At 37.3% G+C, this 20,059-nt stretch overlaps 2 protein-coding genes across 2 annotated transcripts in view; one reads left to right on the forward strand and one right to left on the reverse strand.

Annotated features, from left to right (window-relative positions):
* atp8b1 (ATPase phospholipid transporting 8B1) overlaps window positions 1-12,357 on the reverse strand; it is a 28,226-nt gene extending 15,869 nt beyond the window's left edge. The window contains exons 1-3 of the mRNA XM_074690425.1: window positions 12,065-12,357; window positions 1,374-1,546; window positions 972-1,069 (exon numbers count right to left, since the gene is read on the reverse strand). Of these exons, the coding sequence (XP_074546526.1) occupies window positions 972-1,069; window positions 1,374-1,527 (252 nt within the window). The 5' untranslated portion in view covers window positions 1,528-1,546; window positions 12,065-12,357. The remainder of the gene's footprint in view (window positions 1-971; window positions 1,070-1,373; window positions 1,547-12,064) is intronic.
* A 2,400-nt stretch (window positions 12,358-14,757) lies between these two features.
* On the forward strand, window positions 14,758-19,383 carry txnl1 (thioredoxin-like 1). Its single transcript, XM_074690499.1, has 8 exons — window positions 14,758-15,056; window positions 15,904-16,000; window positions 16,747-16,917; window positions 17,408-17,530; window positions 17,823-17,892; window positions 18,048-18,220; window positions 18,899-19,003; window positions 19,103-19,383. Exons 1-8 carry the CDS (start codon window positions 14,959-14,961, stop codon window positions 19,130-19,132), a joined length of 867 nt encoding a protein of 288 aa, XP_074546600.1. The 5' UTR covers window positions 14,758-14,958; the 3' UTR covers window positions 19,133-19,383.
* The last annotated feature ends 676 nt before the right edge of the window (window positions 19,384-20,059 follow it).

The raw sequence follows: 20,059 nt of genomic DNA on the forward strand, positions 1-20,059 counted from the left end.
ACAGAGACCTTTAAAATGCTCAGAGAAGTCCTAGAGAGTCAGGAATGACTCAGCAGAAACAAAGATATGACATCAGAGAGACGGAGACACGAGGAAAGCTTTTTGTTGAACACAGTAAACCTGACAGTGATGTACATAACCGTACTTCACATGAATTTTAAACCAGTATTTTTTTCCTTTTTTTTCTTGGGAGGGGAGGTGTTGTTGTTATAATTTCATTAATTATTTTTTGTAATACAACTCTATACTGCTGTCAAAAAATGATATTTTGCAATAAATGAATGATGAAAACTGTTATAAAAAAATGGGAGAAACATAAATGTTTTGTTTTCCTACTTCATGTCAGACACTTATCAGCTTCTAAATCATAAACAAGGTTTCAAAGTGATTTTCATTTCTCTAAGCACCATTTGTGTTCACTTCATTTGTATGGAAATAGTAAAACTCACCCGATGTGAATGACAGGACATATTTACATGTTAATGCAGTCTAAATTGAGTCCTGTTTCCTTAGATGCAAATTTAAGAGCTCTGAAGACAACCTGAAGTCAAAAGCTGCAGATCAGGCTGCTTAAAAAAAAAGTTCCTGACATATTTTAAATAACTGCATGACATTCAGGCGCTGTGATGACAGGTGCTGATGTCCTTCAATCCTGTAAAAGGATTCACACACAATACAAACACAACAGTAGAAAACAGGATGCAGACAGCTGAGCTGAGTAGGAACGTCAGATACCCACTCCTAATGGACGTTAAGCTATTACCTAAGGTCTAACATCAATTTCACAAAGGGGATAGCACAAAGAGTGTAAATGTAGTTTTATTTGTTTGGAAAAGGGCCTTAAATTTTAGTCTGCCAGGTTTTGACCCAGTGTTGTTTGTTCAGGGTGTGTCAGTCATGCTCAGTTTTATATGTGCAGGATATGATGAGGATAAAGGTGTATTTTAAAAGCAGCTAAGAGTTGAACTCACAGAATATCTGCTTTTCTTGAAGCACAGGAAGGTTTTTTTCTGAAACTCTGGCAGGTGGTGATAAGGTCTGTCATTGGCTTTCACCTTCCATCCCAACTCTGAAAGAAAACAAAAACATTATTTAGAAACTTGACAGAGAGGACATTTATGACGCTCGCAAGAGTTCTTCTTCATCCATCGTGTGAAACCTGAAGTATCCATGACTGTTGCAACACCTTTTTGTCTACTTATAATAGCAGCCTCAATCTACTTCCTGTCCTTGAGCAAAGCTAGGTAAAAACATTCTTCATGTCTTCTCCTGTGTAATGCCCTTAAAATAAGGAATATGATCTTTTTTTTTATAAAATTCTGTAAAGGCTGGCCAAAACTTTGGATTACATGCATCCATCATTAATTACTCACCACTGGGTCTCACTTCCACTGGGGGTTGTGGGGCTCCTGGTGGCTCCTCCAGCTCGTCTTCAGAGCTTACATCCAGTTCATCATCCGTCTCATCATCACTGTATGGCATGACCTCATCATCAGGGCCCACGGACCCTGCATGATGACGGTTCATCTTGATGCTTCAGGTGCCTCTGAAAAGCAGAGAATGAGTTGTTCAGTGAGTTCAAGATGAAATTTTAGAGTGTTTTACGTCATTTTCAGCAGAAATGAAGAAATTTCTGTGGTATTCAAACTCTTCCCGTTTTAACAGTAAAAATACTGAAATCATCATCGTGCCTGCTCTTCTCATGTTGATTCATTTAACCAAATCAACAAGCAGTGTGAAGGAGTAAAGATTGAACACCAACCAAAGAAATGATTTGAAATTCGTATAAGCCGCACACTAAATACCAACGGAAAGATACACAGAGAAACCTTAAGGCTGCAATTAGCTGGAAACAAGTCTGTCAGGTTTGAAATCAACAGACTGATTTTGAACTTTAGAGAACACCCAGTACAATCAGGAGAAATCATTTATGAAACAGGAGAACAGAGGGAACAGGAAAACAAATAATCAAGACAGGTGGGAGATCAACTGTAGCTTTACATTTCACTAATTTAACTGCTTACACTGATGTGTAAAACTCCTAAATGGAAATATGTGGTGTTTTTAAATGTTAAGGAATAAATGGCTCGAGAATCCTACTCAGTATATTCTGTACAGCAGCTGAAGCACAACATATCAGAAGTCACATGAGGTGTGTGTGATGACGTTCCAGTACAGTATGCTACAGTAGCCTTTGAGTGTTTAAGTGTCATGTTAAGACAGAATGGGCTGGAATGTGAACACACCCTTAACACAAGGTTCTTCACAATCAGAGGCTTCACCCGTGCTTTATTTAGCTGAAAAACTGAGCCGTCTATTTATAGAAGAAACCTGACACCACGTATGTTGGGACACTCAACCTGGTGTCCTGTTTTCAGTTAAAAAGATAAAGCAACTGTACAATTAAATACCTGAACCTTATCAGCATGTAAAAACTTAATCAGGTTTCTCTGCATTTTTTTATTCTGCATGAGAACGACCAGAAAAGCTGGATGAACAACTGAAGTGTCTTTGATTAATTAATGAATGTATCTGCTCTAATATCTTTTTTTCAGTGCCAAAGGGGAAAAAATAACAATTAAATGAGTCATATATTATGAAAGCTTACAGGTTTCTTCATGACCATTAAAACAAACACATAGACACGTTGTCACACCAAATTTACACACACCTACATCAGTAATACTTTTTTCTTTCAAGAGAATCCTGACACTCCCTGTCCTGAGCAAAATATTTCTGTTGCTGGTCTGTACTCAAACCAAACTCCTGAAAACTGCTTGAAATGTTCAGTCAGCAAAAGACTTTTTATCTGGAAAGACCTCCAGGAAATTTTGTCACATGTCAGGTAGAGGGCTGGGGGGTGTTATATGAGAATGAAGCAGAAAATATTCAGGGAAATTTACCACAAGAGAGTGGGTGGATCTATTTTCAGCATGCAACAGGTCGCACATCAGGTTGGGTAAGCCACCAAAGGTTGAAGGAGAATCATTTTAAATGAGAACAGTTAAGACATCCTAACGTCCATCTGTTGGCATGCAGTGATCTGATTGTAAACACTGACGTTATGGTGTAGATCTTTGTCGCTTTGTCTGTCGTCTTGTTGCAAACATTACACTGTGGCTTACAAAGCCTGCTTCTTGTGTCATGTCTGATGTCTGATGCCTCCAGAGACTCTTCTACCACCTATTACACTACCCCCTTCATCCCACAATGAAGTCTTCACAATGCAGGGGCGTGTGTGAACAAGCAACCTTGGAAAAATGCGGGGGGCGGAGTTCTCCAAAAAAATCCAGAAAACACACTGTATTTCTTTTTTTTTACTCTCCCAATGCTCTAAGCAGTATTTTGCTTCAGCATCACACTCACAAATCCATCTATAACATTTTCACCTGTCACTGAACATTGAAACATGTTTTTTGTAAACAAAAGGAATAACAAGGTCATGAACTGGGAAATAAAAAATCATGACTTAACATGAGTGCATTTCTTCCATAAGTTAAAAGTAAACTGATTTTTTTTACTGCATTAAAACTAAATGTCTGTGGTTGCCAGCCAGTCTGATCAAATGGAAAAATTGAAACATTTTTTATATCTGTTTGTAATTTAGACCTCCTATAATTAAATAATTCAGGGTATGATTCATTATAAAAAAAATAAAAACAATCCTGCTTTTCCTTCCTTATATAAATTTAGGAAATTACTCTTCCATTATTTGTTCTGGCAATGAAGTTGTCCTTTACAGGACATGAACACTACAGAACATTGTACTAAATATGAGATAATAATACATTATATTCTTGTCTGAGGAGGGAACTTAGTAGTAGTCAAGAGTCTTGAGTCAGATTTCCAGTCACACAATTGTTAACTAGGTGGAGTTAAGCCGACTTAAAACACTTTGAAGGAGTATTAATCTTCAGGTGAGAGCACCTTATGTCGTCAACATGCTGTCAAACAAGGTGCCACACCAAGAGAAAACACAACCTAAACAAAAGCACTGCGTCACACCTGCATTCAACTAGACACTTGATATCACAGAATGCATGCACTCCTGGAAGGAAAGAAATGTTTCCTCGATTGTGAAACAGATACAAGAAAAACACATGACCCAGTGATGGAAGTGGTATTGAGAAATGTAGTCCCAGATAATAATTATTACATATCAGTTTGTTAACTTGTAAATCTCTAATAATTTAAGAGTAAAGACTTGGACACCAAACAATCCACAAACCTGTCTGGTTTGGTTTCTTGAACTTTTCACTAGTTTTTGTATAATTTTGATCCATTTCTCACATTCTTTTGTATATGAAGTTGGTTTTATTCTGTATTTCCACCTTTGTTGGATCTAACAGCTGATAAAAAATAGGACATATGAGGAGTAGAGAACAGAGAGAGAAATACGACAAAAGGTCACGAGACAGGAGTCCAACCAGAAAGCCCTGGGCTATTCTGTTGTCTGTTATATCCGACACACCAGGCCAAACCAGCACCTCATTTCACCTGGATTTAACATGGTTTATTCCACATTGCCATCACTTATATCCTGTTATAATTATTCCTTATTCCATTTATGGGGGATTCAAAATAAAACACATCTGAATTTATTTTCCTCTCCTTTGCTTCTTGTCTTTATCTCATGTGTACTGTCAAGGTATCAACATTCTGTGTTATATGCACACACTGATATGAATCATGCAGGTAACACACTGCCAAACTGAAACAACACTACTACAGATGACATCACTATTACCTACTCTAAAATGTGCTCCACATTTTTTATGTCATTTTGTTCAACTCCAATCATCAGGTGATGGTGTTTCCCTAAAATGATATTGTATCCTACAGCGAGGTAAGACCCCAAGGCTGGGAAACACTGTGCTACTATAACCTAAACCTCATACAAACTATGGCTTTTAATATTGACTTTAAAAAATGTGAATTCATGTAAACATAAAAATATTAATGCAGTTGGCATTTAGACTGCATGAAAAGAGCCACAACAAACAGCCCAGTGAAGAAAAACAGAAGAACCAGCTGCAGCCTGAAGTGGTATGAACAGAAGGTATCAGCTGCTACGAAAAAAAAAAAAAAAAAAAAAAAAAACTTGAAATGGATTGAGCCAAAGACGCCAAACAAGAATTAAAACAACATCAATATAAAAAGGCAATTCAGTTAATTCACTCCAGAGAGCTCCAGATGTCCTGCCCAACCCTCCAAAACCAACCAATCAGACTTCACCCGAGGATCACTTATCTTCACAAACCAGTTTTGGTGTCTGTCCCGTGGGCGTAGTCATGGTGACAAAAGAGTAGATAGCAGGAGGGGGAGGGGTTGTTGAGGTGGGAAAACATACCTGAGCGACGACAGTGAAACCTGAGAGGAAGGCAAGCATTCAGGCCTTGCTCAGGTGTGGAGGACGATTTAAACAAACAAAACTACTCAGAAAGAGAGAAACTGTTTCTCTGATGCTGACCAACACACTGAAACCCCACCTGCATGTGTGGGTGCTAACGTTTCTGCTGTTGGCTCTGACACACTGTGTGGAAATCTACCATCAGATTTTCAAGCTATTATTGGGGTGTATGAGATGGAAGAGTTTAATTTGTAATCCATCTTTGTTAACAAAAAAAAAAAAAAAATCTGCATTTTTGCTGTTCATCAGTTTTTTGGATCTGTGGTTTGTTTCATTAACTTTTTAAAAATTTTGACAACTCATCCAAAATGATTTGTGGGTCGGTGTCACTATTTTGGTGAAAGAATAAGCATTTTGATTTTCAGTTACATTCTCAAAATTTAAAAAGAACAATTTTCAGGTGTGAACAAGAAAAAATATTGACTACATTTCTTTGTCTGGCTTACTTAAAATAGAGAAATTAAATGTATTCTGAATTTGGCTTTATTCTTTTTCATCCCAAGTGCTGACAAACATGTCAATGATCTTTTAAACACCTTTCCAATCATCCTTGGTTAATTTCAGATGCTATTGTTTCACCTTGCAAAAATAATAATATTTAAAAAAAAAAATACCAGGGTCAAAACCATTAGCTTCCTTAAGAGTTGGCCTTTTTATTGAACCAAAGCACAAACCACAGATATGTTCTTGACTTTGTAATGCTCACAGCTTGTAACCAATCAGTCAAGTTCAAACTAAAACTTAGACTTAGAAAACAAAATGTTGATGTTTACATAGTTATCACAGCATTTCCAAGTGTCAAGAAGTGGATTGAGAAGTATTATCTAGGAATTCAAAAAGAGCCACACAGTACATAACAAGTCTGGCTGCTTTAGGAAGCCAAAGATTTCAAAGACTCTTGAAAGAAAACTAGTGAGAGATGCATGAAAAGAGCCGAGAACAACTACTGGAACACAAGTTTGTGTTATCAAAGTGACAAAGAAGACCATCACTAGAGTCCTGCAGAGAAATGGACCGCAAGGATGCAGGCTAAAAAAAACTCCACTTCTACAGAAGAGACACCTTCAAGCTAGCAGACTGAAGTACGCCAAGGACAACCCAGAGAAAGATTGTGCATACGTGAAGTGTGTTCTTTGGTCTGATGGGACCAAACTGGAGCTCTTTGACCATAGGGACGTTGCTCATGTTTGAAGAAAGGAGGGAGAGGCGTATGACCCAAAGAACACAGTCCTCACAGTTCAACACGGTGGTGGGAGAATCATGCTGTGAGGATGGTTCAGTGCCTGTTTTGGAACTGGGGATTTTAACAAGGTTGAAGAATCATGAAGAAAGACGGATGTGTCAAGGCTCTGAATGAAAACCTCAAGCATTCAGGGGCTAAACTGGGTCTAGGTCGTGGCTTTGTCTTCCAACATGACAACACGACAAAACACACATTAAGAAGACTATCAAATCTGGAGTAGCTTGAAAGATTTGCCAAAGAAGAATGGTCCAGGATTTCTCAGATGTTTCAGAGACTTGTTACATACAACAACAAATGACAGCATGTTGTAGACCAGCAAATAAGGATCCACAGCTGACCATTAGCATCATGGGGGCTAATAACAGGATTGGCCATAACTTTCCATCCATAAGAAAAATGAACGCTTCATTTTGAACAACGGTTTCTATTTACATAACGTGCTCTATATGATTACCACTGTTTCAAAAACACAAATCAATACGTGAAACAATAGTAATCATATAGAGCACATTATGTAAATAAAAATGGTTGTCCAACAAAAAATTTTCAATTTTCCTTTTTATGGAAACTTATGGCCCACCCTGTATTTTGAAGGGGCTACATTTTGTTTTTTATGATATAATTTTTTTTCTGTGTGGAAAGTAAAATAATGTTTACATTCCAAAATAAAACTAGGACGTTTAGAAAAGCTGTGTTAAAAAACTTAAAACTTCACTGAGGGGCTAATAACTTTGACCTCAGCTGTAGTAAATTAAAGTAACAATCTCTGTCTCCAGACTCACAAACTGGTAAAGCTCAAACAGAAACACAAGCAGACACATGTCAAAAATGTCAGGGTTCCAGGAGGCATTTTCCCACCAGAAAATTGTCACTCTTTGCAAAAACTCCAGGGTAAATTCTTTGTATTCAATCCATCTGACCAAATTCAGATTCAGATATGTCAGCAATGTTTACCTACCAGATGTAACTGCATACATCTCTGTGAAACCTTTAGAAATATCCTGCCAACAACCTGCACCCTTAAACCAAAGTGAAAACTTTCTTTGCAGAAGTTACAGTCTCAATGGCATTTCTGAAGGGATCATGTATGAAAAAGAGCTCAGTTGTGAGAGTTATTTGAAGCATTCGTTGTTTTTCAGGAAGAGTTCTTGATGTGACAGAGATCTGGACCACAGCTAAGGGGAACATGCTGGTGTCAGTTACTGAACGACCTAGGCCTGGCGAGAAAAGATGCTATCAGGTAGATTAATGCAGGGTCGGGTTTCTGCAGCCCCCCGAGGGGAATCCCTCCAAGCTGATCCGTCTGTAATCAACAGGTGGGAGACAAGGGGAACAACGGCTGTTTGTTCTCTGCTGAATCCCCACTTAATATCGTAACTCTGTATGTAAAGATACATAAACCAGGTGACCTCCACTGGTCAGTTGGTTTAACTGAGAGTAAATATGTGAAAAAGTAATAAAATAAAGTAGATACAAGAAGCCAGATACAGAGAACAAAGTACTTTTCCTTGGAGCCAATTAAACAACTAATAAATTCTCATCCTGAGGGAAACATACAATGTTAATCAGCTAATAGATAAGGATACAGGCAGAAAACATTTACAACCTTTTAACACTCAGAATCTGGTCACTGTTGACTCCAGAGGAACAACAGTGCTATCTCAAAACTATTCACAATGTCCATTCACTGTACATAAGAATAAGAAGCAATGGCAGCAAATCAGTATTTGGATCTGTACATACTTGAACTTGATCAGCTTCTCTCTATTAGCAGTGTGTGTGTGCGCGTGTGTGCATCTGTGTGTACACTGGCTGTTAGCACAGTTTAATGAAAGCTAATGAGTCGAGTCCTCCACACAGCTGGAGTCCAGACAATGAAACCAGAGACAGACAGTCAGTCAGTCCACAGAGACACCAGCAGCTTAACTGCAACATTTGACTGACTGCAACCTGCCAGAGGACTAAAGCAAGGCACGAATACTGCCAAAAGAGGAGGTTGTTAGACTTTTTCTAAATGACTCTTCTATTTCTAGTCTAAAGATAAAGATTCACCAGGACAGGAATCTCACACATTTATCAGGAACACTAATAGCATCATCCTCTGCCAACAAAAAACACACATCCTTGCCCTCTCCTGTGTACTCAAATTCTTTTCTTGATTGTAGTTTTCCTATATTGTGCTTAAAACTCAGCAGAGCCTCAGGTGCAAAATATTTCTGAAAGCAGTGTTTGTGACTGGACAAAGGCGTACGTGTTTCCGCTGTTTGTTTATTTGAACAGTTTTGTTTAATGACTCAAATTCTATTGACAAATAAAACTTTCTCAGAGCATCTCCACAGGTCACTTTACCCTCTTAATACTGTCCCCTGGACCTTACACCTGGCATGAGTCTTTCTGTTGTTCGTTAATTTTTAAAGATGGCAATTAAATTGTATCAATAAAATAATGATTGATATTCTGTATCTGAGAGTTATCTGTGTTTTGTTTCCTGTGATATATATTGCGATATTTTCTAAAGTTTACGGCTTCACTCTGTTCAGCTGAATTTCCCCTGAAATGATAACAGACTTTCACCTAATTGCCTCTGTCTCTTTTTGCCTCTAAAAGCTATATGTCAGCAAAAAGTTTTAATCAAATTTCCTGCAAGTGAATCCCCTCACATCAGGTCAGGCTTTTTACAAACTTGCTTCCTCACAAAGATCCATCTTTTAAGTTTCCCTCCACAACCAAATATTCAATAAATATAAGCAGACACGCAATGGCTCCCAAATTTATCTTACTCCCACATTCTGCCTTTTTTGTAGGCTTGAATATTTTACCAGAGATGTGAATCAATGAAAAGTAATGTTTAGAGACATTTTTAGAACAAACTAACAAATTGCATACATTGCATAACCTTGCGATATGAATACTGTGCAAGCACACATCGTGATGACGATACTGAAAAGATAAATTGTGCAGTCCTAGCCTGATTTTGACATTGGGCCTCTCGTACACACTTTTGATTGAGGTCAAATTTACCCTTTCAACCTCAAGGATTTCCCTTCATAAATTCCCTAGCTGAAAAATTGGGGCAGGGTAGATTCAAATAACTCAAATTTGTTTGTAATGCTACTGATATCCACTCCCTCCCAACATCTTGAGTTCAGACATTTGTTTTTTCTGCATGCCGACTTTGTTTAAAACAACAAAACTAAGTCCTTAAGCAACTTTTAGTCATTTTACATTTATTATCTTTGTCCTTAACCATAATTTGAATTTTTTTCATTGCACTCAATTTGCTAGTTTGTCCTTTATGTCAAGCAGCCATGAAGCTCATTATCTGGAAATCTGTCAAATAACAATGTTGCCCATTTGTTGGTCAATGAGTGCCAAACCCAACAAATATCCTTTAACAATATCAAAAATGAAGAGCCTTAGGTAAGCAGAAGATGAAGTCCCAAACAGATCCAGTATCTGAACTAATGGAGTAATCCACAGAGATGGTTTTGTAAAGAAGGAGTTTAGTATCTCCTTTATCTCAGTTCCACCTTCAATTGATTTGCGTCTTAAGATGCGATTCAAATCTGAAGTCTGTGTTGTGAATGTCAGATATTTCCATGAGAAGGCAGACATTTCCATAATCAAAGGAACCTGCTCCGTCTGTAGAAAGAGAGCTTCAGTTTGTGTTTATGGAAAAATACCCAGGCTGGTGTAACACATGCGTGCAGGAGTTGTCGGTGTGTTAAAGCACAACACCAGCTCACACTGCGTGCGGGTGTTTCATAGACAAAGTCTTTGTACTGTCAAAGAATTGTTTCTCTTGTGGAGCAGCTATAAAAGGTGCTGAGTTTGTTCTGGAGCAGAAGAAAATATTGGTAAAGACCATTTGTCTCATCATCATCTGACCTGAATTTTTGCAACTCGCATGAAAAAACTCCAGAAAACCATTCCTTCAGCAGATCCTGTATCTGAAACTTCTTATAAAAACATTTACACTTTCACTCAAATATAAAAAAAGAGTAATCTCTATGTCTACACAAGCAAGACATGATTACACCTACCTGTAACCCAAAAAAACATGAGAAATATCTGTATTATGGACTGTCAAACATTAGTTTGTGTATTTATTTATCTGCTTACTTTTTAATCAAACGTTTTTGGAATGATTTTTGGAACTCAATTCTAAAAGCTTGTCTGCATGTTAACAGGTAGCCTAGTTTTCACATGTCACACATGCTAATTATGCTCTATGATGAATGTGAGAACATGGAGTAACCAGCTATCATTTCAAACGTGCTCTCTCTAATTTTATACACCTTTTTACTCTTATTCTTTTTGCAGTCAATTCCAATTACAACTGATTTTCCAGTAAATATGATCTTTTTTCCATTTAAAAACAATTAAGTTAGCTACATCTGATTGTAGTTGCAAAGGATATAAAGATAACTCCTTTGTACATCAAGTAGTTTTAAGAATACCTTCACTTATCTTTTATTATCAAAAACAGAACACATGGGTTTAATAGCTGTACATATCACATGTGTGGGTCAATAAGTCTTAAAGTAGCTAAGTAAAATTTACAATTTGACCCCATTGATATATGATATAACTTTTTTCTAGAACTTCTGTGATTGAAGAATACAAGATAAACAAAAAGGGATCCGGTAAACAGTACTGGGACCTGAATTGAGTGATGAATGATGTGGATGTTGTTTGTAATAAGTTTTTACAGACTTTTATAGTGCTGGCTTAGTGTCATATTTCAGGGATAACTTCTATATCAGCAACTATTTATCTGATTAAAGTTGTTTATTTAATGTATTTCAGATTTCAGACTTCCTGCTGCTTGACATAAAGACAAATTACCAAAGAATATTCTATAGGTAATCCAAAGGGGAATGTCTTGGATAGAAAGGCTATTTGTAAATAAGAGTTTGTATTATATTCTTCAAATTCAAATATGACACCTGTGTAGTGAAAAGTCATCATTCCTGCCTACAACTCAAAACTAAGGGTTTTGAATTCTGAAGAACATATTTGGGCAAGACCCAAAAAACATTTTTAGCATTGCAAAGACTTCTGACCACTGGACTTCCTCATTGCTTATTTTGACAGCGTTTCCAATTACTTTTCATATGTTTGTTGAGAGGAGCTGAAGTTTAAAGCGTGATGGCCAGTTAATTCTAATTTCAGATAAAAGAACTAAAGTTTTAAACAGAATCAGCGGCTGAGAATTTGTCAATTTGACAGCAAACACTACATAGTGAACGTTTTGACTTCAAACAGCCAAGACTCCTTAAAGAGAGCTCGAAGTAGCCGCCCAGGTGAGACATTTACCTGCTCTCTATTTCTACACCTTGAAAACGTCAAACAACTAAAATGAAAACATTCAGGCACCTACGTGGACATGAAAACATTATTCAACTTACTCTGTTTCCTTTGTAGTCTTTTTTTTTAACGATGTGAATCCTATTCTTGGTCGGTGTCCGGACGTTTTGTCACCGCACCATGTTTTCCTCTTCTTCCTGCTTGTTGAGCGCTCCTCCACGGCTCCCCGCCCTTCCTGCCCCCGCTGCCTCACCTGCTCTGCCCCGCACAAACCTGTCGGACCGGTCCGACACGTCGAGGCCTTAAAACAACAATAAAAAGCAGGCTAAAAACAACGCGTGGCATTTAGGGGGGCAGTTGCGGAAACGGGCTCGAGGTGTTCTGGTCACGTGACGCAAAGGTAAAGGGACGTAATTGAATTCTTAATTAAACCAGGTGAGCTTTACAAAGTGAGCGCTACTATTGGCTGTTGGTTTTCAAACATGCCCACTTTTACCTGCATTTGCTTGTAAATCCAACCCCTTTTAACCCTGTTTCCAATGAAAACCAGACTGATAATGAACTTTTAAAGAGAAAAACAAAATGAGTTTAATTTCACTTTTTAACTATAAGGCCTAGCTTTCCTTCTTCTGCCATTTATCCTTCTTCCTCCTACAACTCTTCTCCTTCTTCTACTCCTTCTTCTTCTTCTTCTTCTTCTTCTTCTTCTTCTTCTTCTTCTTCTTCTTCTTCTTCTTCATCGCCTCTTTTTAACAGAGATTTGAAATTTTGCACTCTGTGCTGACATAAGAAAACAAAAGCCATATGAAAGATTATGAGATGTGATCGCTTTTTAGGTTTTAAAGATTGACTTGAGCTAGAGTTAATGATAGAGTTGCATGCAAATTGTGCATGTTTTCTTTAGCGTTTTGGTTCCCACCAATCAGAAAATTACATGTTAGCTGAACTCTTCTATGAGAGCCCTTGACAACTGGTTGGCTAAGATCTGAAGTTGTTTTTTTCGCACAGCAAAGCTGATGCCTACTTCTTTCATGCAGGATTAAACACAGAAACCAAAGTGAGTAAAAGCGTATAGTTGACAAAGAAGTTGTAGTTTATTGGTAGTTTGTAGTTTATTTTCCAGTGGGTTATGCACCAGAATGGTGCCCAGTCTGCATGGACTTACAAAATATGACAAAAAAAGGATGACAGCAGCGACATAAAGAGAAAAATGAAAGCCACCTTCATTACCACAAAGTCAAACAATGACCAAAACGTATTACAAAACCTCAGATATGAGCTCTTTGGTATCTAAACAAATCAACGAGAGATAGAAATAAAAAGTTTTATTATCTGCCAAACTTCCACACCACAAAGAGAACACTCTGTGTCCTCATCTGCTGACTGGAAGTGACCTGTTTCCAATGTCAGATTAAGGATAACACATCTCAGCTGTGGACAGGCATGAATTCTGCTCCTTACTGATAACTTTTATGTTACTTATTCATTCAAATTAAAACTGGAAAATCCATCTGCACACTGGTTAATACACTACAATATCTGTTTTTAATGTGCAATACCTGTCTTCAAGTACAATATCTGTTTAGTACAATTCACTATGTGCAATACCTGTTTAATCCAAGTACGCCAAGTGCCATATTTTCTTTAATACAGTTAATCTTGCCTTGTCTTACTTCTGAATTTACCTTTTTTTATCCGGAAAAGTAGCTTATTATAGTACTTATGGTTGACTTTATTGCTTCTTTTATTGTATATCTGTACCTTTTATTTTATGACTCTATTACATCTTCTTCTTTTTTTTTCAACTACTGTACTGTAATGTCAGATATCCCCCCAGATTGATAACTTGTTTCTGATTCTGTTTGGTTAGTTCTGAAGAATTGAACTGTTTGTTGACCCACAGCACCACCTATTGGGAATTCTTTTAAGCAAATACTTTCATGTAAAATAATGTACCTGTACAGGAAGCTAATATGAAAGGAATGAAAAGTCATGCCATAATGGATTTTTAATAACCAATGTGTCATAAGTCTCTTATGTTTCTTTTCCACCTTGCTGTTCTTTCCTGTAAAAGTCACAATATATATATTTTTTTCTTCTTACATTTGTTCAACAATGATTTAGTTAACTAATGTTTTAATGTTGTTTCTTGACTAACTATTTTGTTAATTCACAAGAGACAATGTTTTCATAAAGAACAGTCATTGTGGACAGAAATATGTCATGTGCTTCATCTACATCTTCATCATAAACTTTGATCCAGTCATTGTTAACATTTATAAACATATTAAATGTGGCGCTATGTGTCAAAAGTTTGGTTGGTCTTGGGATGATGAATATAAGCCTTTAATATACATTGACTTTATGAGGTCACTGGAGTTTTTCTGTTCCAATCAGATTGAATTGAAAGATCAATATTGAAAACCTGACGGATAAAAGCATTTTCTTACTATTTAAAGTGTCAGTAATACTCAACAGTATCTTTCTAATATATCAATACATGACCCTGGAGTTCTGTTCACACTGCTTTTCATTTCCACTTTGATATTCCACGATACAATGCACTACCAGTGACATATTTTCAATAGCTTTACTCTTAAAGTTTGAATCAATCTATGGAGCGATTTTTTTTTTTTCAAACATTCTGATAATATGGAAATTGAAAAGGGTAAATTGTGAAACAGAACCAGCAATACATTTCCATTCGTAGAATAGTTTAGCTGTTTCCAGCCGAGGGCAGTGAGCGCACAGAAGGTAAAAATCTATCATAGAAGAAGAAGAGCTGGCTCCACCTCTCCGGGGATGTGTTGACCAATCAGCGTTTACGTCCCGAGCCAGCTCACTGTAACTGTGAGGCTTCAAAATAGGACAGCTAGTTAGCTAACACTCTGACAGAAGGCTAAAAACACAAGACTTTTTAACCATTCGTCCACCCAGTGTCCCCTCCTGAACATCAGCAAGATAAGAAGCTCATACCACAGCTTCAGACTGTACCATGGTCGGCGTAAAAGCGATCGGGAGCGACCCAGATTTCCAGCCGGAGCTAGCGGCCGCCGGCTCCAGGCTAGCTGTGGTGAAGTTCACAATGGCTGGGTAAGATCGATAAACAGGCTTCTTGGACATATTACTGTCCCGGGTCAGCACTTTAGACTCTTATCGTGACAGATAATTTAAAAACATCGAAAGCTCTTTGTCTTGGTGTTTGTTGAAGTTGACAGATCCAGATACCACTGTTGCCTCTCTGGAGCTGGGTTATCATGCTAGCTGCTGTTAGCTAACTAGCCATGGTGCTTAGAATGACATAGCAGTTATTACAGCTCTTTGGCTGCTGGGATGTCAGGCAGTTTATGAAACTTTTGAACAAACAGATGGAGAATTGACAATCTTATAGTCTTTGATGTCATTCCCAGGAGAGAGCTGCCAAATTACGACTCATTTAAATATAACAAAAGTGTATTTACAGTGAAGTGTATTGTGATATGTGGCCAACCCCAGTTATGTTTCCCTGTGATTTTTTATTGTCATTATTCCCGATCGGACCAGTACTTAGATGAAATGAAGGCCAAGCAGTTCATTTTTTTATTATTCATGATGACATTCAAAAATACTGCAACGAATGTAGTTATATTACACAGTAAATTGATAATGCGTCATATCATTGTTCTTTAATACGGAGTTTTTTTACTCAGTTCCATCAGAACTAAATACTTTTTATTAAATGACAGTGTGTATTGTCAGATTTATGTTTGATTCTAATCTTGTATCTGGTTTTCAATGAGTCAAAAGTAATAGGGCACTGTTACCCCTTTAACAACACTGTTTTAAACAGAAATGAGAAGGAATGTTTTACATTGAGGAAGCTGGAATTTGAATTTTCCCGAAAGAATACACAGGAAATTGATGTGTGTCACTCATATTAGACTCTGTGCTTCCTCTTCAGGTGTCAGCCTTGTGTCAGAATGGCTCCCGTTTTCAACATGTTGAGCACCAAGTACCCACAGGTCGTCTTCCTCGATGTGGATGTTCATGTCTGTCCAGTAAGTCTTTGGCTTGTCAAAGCTGCTGCCTACTTCTTCCATGCAGGATAAAACACAGAAACCAAACTGAGTGAAAGCATAGATTAGTGGTAGTAAAAGAAGAATTTGTGGTAGTAGTTTATTTTCTGTGGGTATTTCCAGAATGCAGTATTTTCTTTAATGCAGTTTGTCTTGTCTTTTCTAACTTCTGAGTGTTAATAGTTTTTATCTGGTTTAATAACTATTGCCTATTGTGATACTTACTGTTGACTTCTTGCTTCTTTCATTGTATATCTATCACTTATTCTATTTTCAGATTCAGAAATCCTTTATTATTACCTAAGGAGGATTTACGTTTAGGACCCTATTACATCTTATTTTCTAACTACTGTTTTATGTGAAGTAATACCAAAAGTCCCCAGGGGAGTATGGCTGATTCACTGCACTGCTAGCCCCCTAAACATTATTTTAAGCAGGAATGAGCAACAATTTTTTACATTGAAGCATCTGGAATTTGAACCCCAAAAACACACAGATAACTGATGTCTGACACACCGATATGGCTGGTCTGCTGCATTTATCACTCGAGTTTTGTCACAGCTGGTGAGAGGTCCAAGAGGGGCTAAGTTAATTTGACTGAGGTTTATGTGCAGAGAAAGCTGAAATAGATCACCCTGAAGCTGTTGCATCCAGCTTTTGACTGATATAAGATGACGTTTTGATTATTCTGAAATAAATTTTATTTACGCTCTTCCTGTTTTTCCCAGGCAACTGCAGCAGCCAACAACATCACTGCCACGCCAACATTCTTGTTCTTCAGGAACCGGGTCCGACTGGAACAGTATCAGGGGGCAGACCCTGCAGGTCTAGAGGAGAGGATCAAACACCACACAGAGAACGACCCGGGAAATGAGGACTCTGACATTCCAAAGGGATACGTAAGTGGACAATTCTCCTTGTTGTGTCCACTTTGTTATAGCTTACATATAGTCCCATTTAATATCTCCACATGAGTGACTTTACCAGTTCCCAAAGGCACTATGTTGGCATCCTTCCTGTCCCGCATTCTTGTGGACATATTATTCTTGGCACTTTTTTGGAATATCTGCCTGAATTGACAGGGAATTGATTTCATTTTGCCAACTAAGGTTCCTGATAAATCCTTCCAAATCTTTGTATTTCTGAGTGACACTAAAATAAAATAGCAGCATCATAAAGCACTCTGTGATTGTTTCATGTGAACTTGTGTATTTATTTTTAAGAGTTGTCTGCATGATCCTCTCCTGGAATGCAATGTTTAAGAATTAAGCACACAGAATTCATGCTGATTGTGGAAAATTTCTCTCTAGCAGATGATTTTAAAAGACATGCTGACATGATGATGTTCAAATAGACATATAAGTGTTTTTTTGTCCTGTTTGTTTTCAGATGGATCTCATGCCTTTTGTCAACAAAGCTGGCTGTGAGTGCCTCAACGAGAGTGACGACTGTGGGTTTGATAACTGCCTAACCAAAGACTCTTCATACCTGGAGTCTGACTGTGATGAACAGGTATGAGATACTGTTACTGTTACTCTTACTGTTACTATAGTTTTACTTCCAGTGGCTTACTCTCTCATGAACTTGTGTCAAATATAAAAGAACATAAAACTAGTTAGCAAATACTCGCACCCATTACATTTTAAATGAAGCAGTGCTTAACAAATCAGAAATGGCTTGCCTGGTAAGCACCAACTCTAAAAAGTGCTTGCTTTTTGCTGTGATGACTATAACCTTGCTTTTTTGTTTGACCACATGCTTGTAGGTTTTTTCACACACGTTTCTGTCTTTTGATTTTGTTTAGTTGCTGATAACCATGGCTTTCAACCAGCCCGTGAAGCTTTTCTCCATGAAGCTTCTGTCCTCAGACTTTGGTGAGTGTTGATCAAACAGCTCGACTAGATGTTGAGGGAAAATATTTACACCAATGGTTGTCATATCATTTTTCTCCTCCTACTTTGTTCCAATCTTTCTTCGCCATACTTACCTCTACCTTCTTTTCTGTTTCATTCTCTTTCATATGTGTTAGCCCAAGCCCCTAAGGTGATGAAAGTGTTCATAAATCTCCCCCGATCGATGGGGTTTGATGATGCTGAGCGGAGTGAAGCCACCCAGGTTTTGGAGCTTTCAGAGGAAGATTACAAAGAAGACTGTTTGATTCCCCTGCGCTATGTCAAGTTTCAGAACGTACAAAGTGTTACGGTAAGGACCAACGTCACTGCTGAAGCATCAGACATTAATCATGAACTTGGTCTGGATTAAGTGATCCTGTTATGTTTTTGGGTACACAAAAAAGATGGCCGATACATTAAATATCAACAAGTAAAAATCATATTATAATTGTGGAATTGTAGAAATTCCATTTTCCTGCCTCTAATTTGCAGAAACTGTCTCATATTTCCCAAGAAAGAGTCAAAGCTGCAGAGAGCTTGCATTCTGTAGTTTTCATCCTGTCACAATATTTGGTTTGAAAGTAGAGGATCTGAAACAAACTCATTAAAAAGTGTAAGAAAGTATGCAGGTGTGATATATTACAATGTAAAACCTATTACATTACATTATATTTCCTTTTGAGTTGTTAAATTATAAAAACAGAAATCTGTTTAATTTTGTGACACAACATGCAGAAGTTTTTTGAGTTCAACATGTTTTTTTCTTATCATTTAGGTCCTTTATTTTATTTTTTAGATTTTCATTTTAATGTGTACGCTGGTGTATAACAATCTTGTTTTTGCACAGATGTACACTTGGCACATGTAAATTATATGCATATATTTTTTTCTCATGCCATTAATATTTGTTGTAAATAGAAAAAGTAATGTATTAGTTCATAAAATTGAATTTTAAATGATTTATTGGTGATTCTTTTTTTCTTGCCAGTTGTTTGTTAAGTCAAACCAAGGTGATGAGGAGACAACAAAAATCAACTATCTGACATTCATAGGCACCCCTGTACAGGCCACCAATATGAATGACTTCAAGAGGGTAAAGACCATCATCGCACCTCAAAATTCAAGCATGATGTGCGTTGATTATTTGATCATTGCTGTCATGTTTAACTGTCTTCATCACATTTCCATGCAGATTGCAGGAAAGAAAGGAGAGAGCCACTGAGCAAGGAAACGGTAATGGGAATGAGAAGAAGAGGAAAAAGAGGCTGCAGATACACCCATGGACTTTCCCTCAGCCAAAGTTGCCACACACTGCTTTTACACACACACACACTTACACAAACACACACAGACACACACAAAGCCTCCCGCTCACTTCTCTAAATCTGAATGAATTCTTCATCAGAGAAGAGTTGGTCTATAAATTGTTTGTATTGTAATTCTGATGAGCTTCACTGTAAATAAAACTTGATCCTTTTTCAAAGGCATGTGCGTCAAGACTGTATCTTGGGAAATATTTCAGAGGAAGTGGCAGTACAGGGATACATAATGAAGTGCAAGTAGATGTATGATGGACATTCTAAAAACCCATCCATAATGTAGTACAAGCATCTATAATAAAAATATAAGAAATTATAATAGTGAGTTGTCAGACACACATGTCTTGGTATGTTGGCAATTTACATTGAATCTGTTTCCTTTTTGTGGAGATATTCTTTTGTCGAGGTAACAATAGTGATGTCATACATTGGTTCATCCACTTGAAACTATGATTGAGGCCATAAACTCACAACAAAATGTGTGCAGGAATAATAATTCAAATAAGACTGGAATCCTCTTTGATTTGCAGACAATGGGGCCAAAAGTCAACTTTATATCCACTGCAGTCACTTCCTGCTCTCCTCACTTAAACCTTCTCATCTTCTTTTGAAAACAAGAGCATGTTTTACTTGTAGTGCATATTTGACTTCTTACAGTTTATTATTGCTTGCATAAAAGGGAATACAAAATAGAACCAATGCATTTTATAGGCTAAGACTTCTGTTAAATATATTTATATTTACGCTATTTTATTAATTGTTTGCACCATCAGACCACGGCAAAAAACCTCCTTAGTAATGAACCTGACTCTAATTCTTGAATTTGACTG

This window comes from Halichoeres trimaculatus, unplaced genomic scaffold (genome assembly GCF_033239565.1).
Source record: "Halichoeres trimaculatus isolate MK-OKI-2021-1 unplaced genomic scaffold, fHalTri1.1 fHalTri1_scaffold_16, whole genome shotgun sequence".
Taxonomy (NCBI): domain Eukaryota; kingdom Metazoa; phylum Chordata; class Actinopteri; order Labriformes; family Labridae; genus Halichoeres; species Halichoeres trimaculatus.

Coding starts and splice junctions, on each gene's coding strand:
- txnl1 (XM_074690499.1), top strand. CDS start 14,959: ATGGTCGGCGTAAAAGCGATCGGGAGCGACCCAGATTTCCAGCCGGAG. Junction 15,057..15,903: donor GTGAAGTTCACAATGGCTGG/GTAAGATCGATA, acceptor CTTCCTCTTCAG/GTGTCAGCCTTGTGTCAGAA. Junction 17,893..18,047: donor GCTTCTGTCCTCAGACTTTG/GTGAGTGTTGAT, acceptor CATATGTGTTAG/CCCAAGCCCCTAAGGTGATG.